Source organism: Suricata suricatta, chromosome 6 (assembly GCF_006229205.1).
Source record: "Suricata suricatta isolate VVHF042 chromosome 6, meerkat_22Aug2017_6uvM2_HiC, whole genome shotgun sequence".
Classification (NCBI taxonomy): domain Eukaryota; kingdom Metazoa; phylum Chordata; class Mammalia; order Carnivora; family Herpestidae; genus Suricata; species Suricata suricatta.
The window spans coordinates 52294755-52304050 of NC_043705.1; the positions used below are offsets into that span (position 1 = coordinate 52294755).

General features: G+C 40.9%; 2 protein-coding genes across 2 annotated transcripts in view; one reads left to right on the plus strand and one right to left on the minus strand.

Annotated features, from left to right (window-relative positions):
• HEXB (hexosaminidase subunit beta) overlaps positions 1-2103 on the plus strand; it is a 20743-nt gene extending 18640 nt beyond the window's left edge. Inside the window, exons 6-9 of the mRNA XM_029941212.1 lie at positions 564-738; positions 1257-1347; positions 1467-1571; positions 1921-2103. Coding sequence (XP_029797072.1) covers positions 564-738; positions 1257-1347; positions 1467-1571; positions 1921-1981 — 432 coding nt within the window. The 3' untranslated portion in view covers positions 1982-2103. The remainder of the gene's footprint in view (positions 1-563; positions 739-1256; positions 1348-1466; positions 1572-1920) is intronic.
• Positions 1-9296, minus strand: part of GFM2 (G elongation factor mitochondrial 2) — a 49264-nt gene continuing 39968 nt past the window's right edge. Inside the window, exons 12-17 of the mRNA XM_029941213.1 lie at positions 7662-7863; positions 5848-6027; positions 4427-4542; positions 2687-2869; positions 2218-2386; positions 1-47 (exon numbers count right to left, since the gene is read on the minus strand). Coding sequence (XP_029797073.1) covers positions 2249-2386; positions 2687-2869; positions 4427-4542; positions 5848-6027; positions 7662-7863 — 819 coding nt within the window. The 3' untranslated portion in view covers positions 1-47; positions 2218-2248. The remainder of the gene's footprint in view (positions 48-2217; positions 2387-2686; positions 2870-4426; positions 4543-5847; positions 6028-7661; positions 7864-9296) is intronic.

Sequence of the window (9296 nt, forward strand, 5' to 3'; positions counted from 1 at the left end):
TGGCTCAGGTCATGCTTCATTGAGATTGAACTCCGTGTTGGGTGAAACTGAAAAAAACAAGGGTAGAACAAGCAAGAACAGATAAATCTTTATTGCTATAAAGGTAGTTTTAATTAAAACTGTCAACATCACACTTTTTATTTTCCTTTGGGTAACTGAGAATTTCAAATCCAGCTACTACCATTACCTTTCCAGAACCGAAGGGTTAGGGACATCCTCACAGTTCCCAAGTAAGAACAATGGTAGTGTGGGACCAAGGGGAGTAAAGCCTTAGTTGGTCATGCCTATACACGGTCGTCTATATAGGCAGAAGTGAAGGCTGATAAAACTCCCTTCCGCCCCCCTGAGAGAGAGGGAATCCTAGGCTGGGTATGCACGGTCAGCACAGACGCTGACTTGGGGCTTGAACTCACAAAGCCACGAGCTTAAGACCTGGGCCAAAACCACGAGTTGGATGCTTAACCAACTGAGCCACCCAGATGCCCCAAGGCTGATGAAACTTATTGTAATTTCATCTGTAATTGTTGGACCTAATTAATATATATTGCTTATAACTTTAATAGCTTCTGCCAGGCACAGTTGTTCAAGTATGGAAAAATCCAGCATATCGTGAGGAACTACGTGCAGTCACAGCAGCTGGATTCCCTGTGATCCTTTCTGCTCCTTGGTACTTAGACTGGATTAGTTATGGACAAGATTGGAGAAATTACTATAACGTGGACCCTCTTAATTTTGAGGGTGAGTAAAGCACCTATTATTAAAGTTTTATCTTTGTTTCCACTGCTGAGCATTGTTACTCACCTTTTTAAGGAAGGCTATATACCTAGTTCCCTGTATTTCAGGCTGTGTAGTGTTCGGGCCCTGAGGTGTTAGGAATGGACATAAAGCAACTTCAGTTTGGCACTTAGTCTTTTTTTTTTCCCCTACTACAGGGTAGATATCGAAGGCAGGAGTCATTAGTATTCCACCGTGCATTCCCTGGCACACTATTCATAGGTAACCATGGGAAAAAGGGTTCTTAAACCCAAATAAGTTTGCACAAAACCAAAATAAATGATGTGCTAGTATCAAAGATACCAATTTATAGAAATATGCTAATAAGCATTGTGGGAATAAAGTTTGCTACCTCTTCTGGTGCCCAAACCATCAACTAGCCAGGGGACCAAATTGTTGCCCTCTCTAAAGGTGGCATGAGAAACCAGTTATGGCCTCTGTCAAAGCTTGGAGCTGCAACTCATTTAATGATTTTAATGTAGGTTCTCAAGAACAGAAAAAACTTGTCATTGGTGGAGAAGCTTGTCTGTGGGGAGAATTTGTGGATGCAACTAACCTCACTCCAAGATTATGGTATGCAATTTAAGTGATACATTTAAATTACAGTACCTCATTTTTCCTTCCCAAGTAGGGAAGCACTAGAAATCTCAGAAAACAAATTTAAACTGCTTTGGTGGACGTTTAACTTCTAGGCCTCGGGCAAGTGCCATTGGTGAAAGACTCTGGAGTCCGGAAGACATCAAAGGTATAGAGAAGGCCTACAACAGACTGACAGTTCATCGTTGCAGAATGGTCAGGTATGGCATTTTCAAAGTTAGGACACTACCCTGTCCAGGATGATTAACTGTGTTTTTTGTAAAGAGAACTGTATGTCACCTAACAAACAGTGATTTAATTAGAAATTGATTCTTGTACGAAACAGAACTGTGCCCATAAGGAGCAAAGATTTAAGGGGCGCCTGGGTGGCTTAGGTGGTTAAGCATCTGACTTCATCTCAGGTCATCGCCCCCCAGTTCATGATTTCACCCCAACGCTGGGTCCCTCTCCTCCACTCACACTCTTAAAAATACAAACATTAAAGAACTTAAAGATGTGAGATGCACGGTATCAGTCTGTCACCTCTCTAATTCACACTTTGTTCTACAGACGGGGAATAGCTGCAGAACCGCTTTTTACTGGATACTGTAACCACGAGTACAAAACATAAAAATGAGCCTAAACAAAGAAGAAAATAGGAGGGGACAAAGCCCACAGCCATATGTGCTACAATCAACTTGATTTTGAAATCATGTAAATTAAGATTTAAATAAAATCTGTATCTTTTTAAAACTAGGCTCTCTGATTATGTAATGAGAAATGATAATCTTCTAAATGTAATATGTAAAGTAGAATGGGCAACTCTAGTACCACGGTCAGTTGAAAAGCAATAGAAATCATTCTTACTGAACACGCAGTAGGTCGGGGCTCCAGAGTTTCAAAGCACTTGGGTCAAGCCACTTCGCCGGCTGAGCAGTGTCGTTTGGTCTTGAGGATTCATGGCTTGATAATTAGATAGTTCTAAGGCAAAAGTAGCGGAGCCTGATGTTAGCGTTCGGAGCACAGTTGAATAACCCTAATCAAAATAATTTTAAGTTAGTTATCAAATGCATCTCTTCCTGCTGATTTTCTCATCATTATCAGGAAAGGTGATCATGAGACTCACAGGACTTACCATTTTGTCAGGAAATAAAGTGAAGTGAACAGTGTGGGTGTACGTAAGATGTATTCCCTAGTCTCAGCATTTGGGAAGAGCAGTGTGGAGAACGGAAAGAACCCCACCAGCCTGTGGTAATCCCCTAGATTTCCAGAAGTGTAAAGTGCATCCTCTAAATCAAAGTCCTGATAGTGTTCTTTTCAGTCAGTAGGTACCTACCATAATTTCTGCTAGAGGAACAAATCCAATAATAATTTTGTTTTCTTGACGGGTTTGGATTTCCTGAATGGTCCCTCTTCTTTGTGCCAGGTCTGCCAGGACAGGGCTGAGGTAATCTCCTGTGACTGTAACCTCGAGATTCATCAGGGGCTCTAAAACTTGCTTATCAGCCTTCTTCAGAGCCTAAAGAAAAACTTAAGTACATAAATTCTGCCCATCCTTGTAAGCCTAGAGCTCAGGTACATGGCAAGGGGTTGGTTAGTAAAGCTTAATTATACAGAACACCTATGAATATGTAGCCAGAGAGTGGGGAAAAAATGGCTTTTCCCCTTTCAATCAAAGACTTAATGCTTCCTATTTGTCGCAACCATGTGTTTAGTTCCTGATGCCTATTACAGTTACAGTCCATAGCAGGACTAATCCAGAAATGTACTACCGCAAGGTGACAAACACATTCTCAACAAATGCAAGAAGAGCAAGCACGTAAAATAACATTGGAAACTGAAGAAAAGCCAATACAGCACATGGGGCAAGCGCTGGAAGAAAACTGGGGAAGTAGCAATATAGAGAAAATGTACTGAGGTCCCAGTCACTACATCAGACAGACTGGTGTATGGGTTTTGGATGGCACATGCAAGCACCCACGTACTGGTAGGTTTGATTTAAAAAGCTATCCTACCCGCCTGCCTCGGTGGCTCAGCCAGCTAAGCATCTGGCTCTTGGTTTTGACTCAGGTCATGATCTCATGGTTGGTGGGGTCAGGCACTGCACTGACAACGCAGAGTCTGCTTGGGATTCTCTCTCAAAAAGCTACCCTACTGCTGCAGCCTTCCAGAATTCAAAAGTAATGAAGCAGTTTCGTCTATAGTCTAAGCCTCTAATTATTAGGTGGGATGTAATAAACTGAGACCTAGCAATGGAAACTAGGGAGGAGAGGGCTCTGGAATGTGCCCTCACCTTTACCTAGGTGCAGCTGATCACTCTGTTCCCCGCTCCACCACCACTCAGTGACTCTCATTACTACTTAAGGCCGGAGAGGGGACATTCGCACTGCCTCTGCTGTCAGGTAAGGGTTCTTCCCCCTCCTCTCTGGCCACTTAACCACACAATCATGAAAAATGGCCAGAATAGTAAAACCAAGAGTATATGCCTGTTACCAAACTTTCAAAACATACAGCATATCTCTTTTTGCAATTCTTATCAAGAGCTTTGTACCACTTCACATAATGTCTTTTGGAACAAAAGAACAGTGGGAGAAGGTAAAAATGAAAACAGGCTCCCTGTAACTTCTCTGATTTCAATGATCCTTGATTAGTGTAATCTTACTCAAATACACATAGACTCAAAACTGGAACTACTGTGACATCCTCAGTGTCCTTCACAGTCCATCTTGGGCCAGCCTGACCCCCAAAATGTCCCCTAATTAAACTTCGAAGCTCACCTCTAACAGCTGTAGGTCTGGAATGGGAAAATCAGAAATGCCAGTTAAGGAAACCTGCCTCTTTGCCAAAATTAGAGACTGTTTCTTGGCAATCTGTATTAAGCAGTTAATTTCCTAGGTCCTCTTTCAAATATAACCCTGGTGATTAAGAAAGCAAAGATTCTCCAAGGTAAAAACACTGCTGACTCTTAAGGCACAGAGGGCAACACAATACAGGTTTGAGGTGCTGTGGAGCACAGTCCACTGCTGACAGAGAGTCACCTGTAAAGCAAAAAGGAGAACTAAGGATAGTTCTCTACCTTTTGTACGCATCTTGAGACACAGGCAGAAATCATAGTTGTGGAGGTACCAGGATGAATTATCAGTGAATGTACAGTAACTGCCACATCTTGAATTGGGGATCCAAGCAGTGGTCCTAGGCAAAGGGAAAAACTGTTAGGTTAGAACTCCCTATGCAGTGAGGGGCAAAGACAGGGAGAGGGCTTCTGGTTTCCAGTTCACGCAGGCAGCTTAGAAGCCATCACTCTGTCCCAGCAAGTAAAAAGCAGAACAGGCTGAAAAATAAGCAACCCTCCAAGAGCCATAAGAGAGAAGACAAAGGACAAACCACTGCCCCCAAAACTGGAGAGAGAGGTGAACCCAGGAAGTCACAGCTTCCTGGAGCAGAGACTCACTAGCCCAGGAACCAGTGCCAGGGCAGGAAAACCTCAGCTATAGACAAGTCTGGGAGTTAAAAACTTTAGGGGGACCAGCAGTCATAAATCATAAGGGGCCCCCACAATTTTGTGAGATTCACCTCCCGGAGCTTGAGCAGCTTCTTACTGTAAGTATCAGAGAAAAATCTCCTTGTGCTTCTGACAGAGGGGAAAAGAAACCATTCCGAAATACTCCAGAGCACTCTGTTCTTACAAAGGCCTGCTCTCAGGGGAAACAAGTTAACTAGAGCCTAACAAGCAGGGGCATTAGCAGGACTTGACTGACTTGCGTGACATACCAAACTCTAGGTCACTCTAGCCATCCTGTCCAACCTGAAGCTAGTAGAGAAAACAACAAAAACTAAAAACACACTTGTGTGGTTCCCAGTCCAGAAGTATGGGCTCACTGTAAGACTGAGTCCTAATCCCAGGATTAGAGAATGCTTTCTTTCCCCCCACACTTGACCTCCACATTACTAAAGACCATGTTTACAGCGGTTCCTTTTACCCAGTACATCATGTTTGGCCATCAGGAAAAAATTACAAGGCATATTAAAAATAAAAAGCACAATATGAACAGAGAACAAGCATCAGACCCAGACACGGTGAGTAAGGATGTTGGAATAGTCATATCACAAGACTGATATGCTAAAGACTCTGATAAAGTAAACCACATGCTAGAACAGACAGAAGTCCTAAGAAAGAACCAAAAAGAAATGCTTGAAATAAAAAATAATGGTCTTACAAGTAGACTGGACACAGCTGAAGAAAGTGTGTCTGACTTAGAAACTGTATGCACAGAAACCTCTGAAACTGAAGAGCAAAGCGAAGACCGGGGGAACCCCCCCCAAAAAAACCACCCGCCAGAATATCCAAGGACCATGGGACACTGGGAAAAGGTATACCATACACATAATGGGAAGAATAGCGACAAAACATTACCCAAGTTAGAAATAATGTATACCATTAGGGGTGACTAAGTGGTTGATTGTGATACGGAGCTTACCCTTATTTGAGTACCTTACCTTGGAGGCACGCACTGTGAATTCCATTTTCAATGGCCTCTTGGGAGGCCTTTGGAAGGTCTTCAAGAACACTTCCAGCGTACTCGATAACTGGCACAACAGAGGCTGTTCCAGTGGGTTTTACTTCCAGTTCTATAGTCACAAGATGCCGTTTGTCTCCTAACGTTCTATCTAAGGTATCTGTAAACAAATTGAATAAAGTACCTTAGAGATTTGTTCCGGAAAGGCATCAAGGTGCCACAAATGGCAAAATGACAGTCAACAAGTTCAAAGTCTCAAAGAAGATACTGTGAGAAAATATTCCACTGATACTAAATACAGTATAAAGATGTGGGAGTAAAAAGTTCTATCAAGAAAGCATTTGCTTCTGTGTCTATCGATGTTAGAAACCAGTTTGCATCACTTAATACTGTTGCAGCGTTAAGATGTGCTAAGGCAGAGGACCCCACAAGTTTTGACATGCAGATTTTGTGAAATATCTTACACGAAATCAACTTCGTTTAATTATAAAATTTTGATTGAACAGTAAAACAGCATACAAAGGTTTATCTAATGAAAATTCAAAAGCTATTTTAACCCTACCAACTGACAAACTGCTATATTTCATATTCTCCCAGTAATGTTTTATGCATTTATCATTTTTTTCTCAAAAAACTAGTGACTTTACAGACTGAAAACAGTATCTCTCATGTGCTAACAACCAACAGCTATCACCAACCTCCATCATTACTGAAACAAAACTATGCTGTATTTAGGTTAGTGACCAGGTAATAGAGCGATGCATCGCCTAAATTAAAACTAAGAATTATAGTCTACAATTCCTCTTTATAATCCTATGCATAAGCTAAAAATAAAGTAAGCATTTGTGAAACCAAAACAACTCAGAAATAGACCATTACCAGTAGTAACCTAGAAGCTTTCCAAAGCAATCACTATCATGATATAAGCAGTCATTCTTCTGATTTTCGTTTCTGATACTACGTACTCTACAACTTGCTTCTTTTGCTTCCTATCTGTGGATCCTCTAGGCTGATGCATATTGATGTGGTTCATTCTTTTTCACAGCTGTACAATATTCTATTGTGTGACCACAGTACAATTTATACACTGTGTCCGTAATATTTGGGCTTCCCCCCCCTATTTACAGGTTATTTTTATGATGATGCTGTTATGAACATTCTTATATCCGTCTCTCAGTGCAGATGTTTAAGAGTTTCTCTAGGGCATGTTACACCTAGGAGAAGTGCTGAGTAGTAAGGTCTGCGCTCAGTCGACTTCACAAGGAAGCTGCCAAATTGTTTTCAGAGTGCTTACATAATTTACACTCCTACCTGAAGTTTTTAGGAGTTTCCATTGCTCCACAGCTCGCCAACACTTGGCACTGTCTGATTTAATTCCTGCCAGTTTTGTTGGTGTAAAATACTTTCTCATACTTTTAACTTGCATGACCCTAATCATTACGGATATGAAGAATCTCTGAATATGTTCATGAGCCTTCTGGCTATCCTTTTGTGAAATATCTCTACATGAACGGCTAATTCTACCCATGACCACCAGTGAAAAGCACATTTGTTTAAAGGCTCATCATTTGTTTGATGTATTGAGTGGTACAGGAATAGGGCTGGGTTTAAAACAAAACAGAACAAAATCCAAAAAGACACAAACACACACACATAAAACCTATGCCCACTGACAGAAGACGCTAGTGACTATGAACCTTGCATTATGCAACTACACTGAGAGATTTGGGAAAGAGATCCTGGAGAGAGAAAGAGAGAAGCAAAAACAGCAAGTTCTAAATGTTTTTATTTTACCTGTGGCACAAACTGCATTCAGGATGGTCTCTCGGTACGCCACCTGGAGAGGCCCTAGATAGGTTTCCAATCCATATTCTCTCTTGATTCGGTCATGAACAATCTCAATATGTAACTCCCCCATACCACATAGGACAGTCTGGTTAAGAGAGGAAGAAAATATAACCAAGATCAAAGAAAAACTTAGGTTTATCAGAAAATACTATATAAAGGCATTCTATCAATATATGTTATTTTTCATTAATTATAAACTGAGTTTCTCTGCCATTTTTTTTGTTTCTTCCTCAAAACATTTTTGTTTTTTTGGAGTGGAAGAATAAATCGATGAAAAGAAATTTCTAGGCTGTTCTGTCTTTATTACATGACAGTTTCATTAGGCAAGTAGCCTCTAGCCAGCACTATATTCCCAACCATACAGCTTACTTCTAGCCAGTGGAACATGAGTGTAACTGATGTTGGCAACTTCTGGATTATACCTTTAAAGAAAGGATAAAGCCCTTCTCTTAATGAAGATGTAGGGAACTGTCTTAAAACATACGGATGAGGGCAACATCTTTAACTGGGGCGTGAACTGGATAACCTTTCCCCCAAACATTCCCAACCACATTGGTCATTCTGGGCGCCTTACAGTATTGTGACAAGTTAAGCCTTTCAGACTAGTTTGGACCTTTATTTGACAAAGAAATTAACTTTTTTATCTTCTGTGATCTTTCATTGTTATTTAGGGCCCTTGTGAGAACAAGCCAAATTTTTATCAAAACGAATCAAGACATGCTTTAAAAAACATATTTTTCTACAACACTATTCCTTAAAGTCTTTGTGTATGAAAGAGTACAGTGCAAGGAATCCATATTTGGTCCGTCTTATTCATATGCCATCTATGTAGTAAAGAATTAACTGGATCCAAAAACAGAAATGGCCTTTACCCTCACCTACTGGTAAGTTATTTCTAGGCCAGGATGCGCCTGATGGAAGTGTCTTTAGGGTGGTGGTGGGAGGGGTGGAGGGCGGCTTCTGTCCACCAGACTGTGTAACAATGTGATTTATGATGTGGGCTTTGGACTAGTCCTATCTGTTCCAACCTGGAAAGTCAGGGTAGTAGCCTCAACTTATAGGAGATACTGGAAACTAAAGGTCAACCAATGAGCAGTATCTGTTCGAGCCTTAATAAAAACGCCGGACAGGGCTTGGGTGAGCCTCCCTGATTGGCCGCTTTACCAAAAGGGTTAATACATCCCTGAAGATGAAGGAAGGAAGATATGCATTTAGAACTCTCTCATATTTTGTCCTATTTGTTTCTTCCTTTGGGTGGTTCTAATTTTATCCTTCTGTTGTAACAGAACTATAAGGAACAAACAGACAGAAGGATTCTTTTGTTTCAATTGCTCTACTTTAAAGTTAAAGAAGTGAATTATTTGGAAAAAACAAGTAAAATAATACAAAAAGAATGATTTGTTATATATCTGTATGTATCTATGGAAAAAACCTACTGTGGTTCATAACATAGCACAGCACAAGACATCTGGTTAAGTGTGAAAGGTTATTCGCATTTTCACAGTGGTTTACCTGTGTAAAACAGGACGGAGAAAAGAGACCTTAACCCTGTACTCTGAATGCTTGTGTTACTTGCTACTA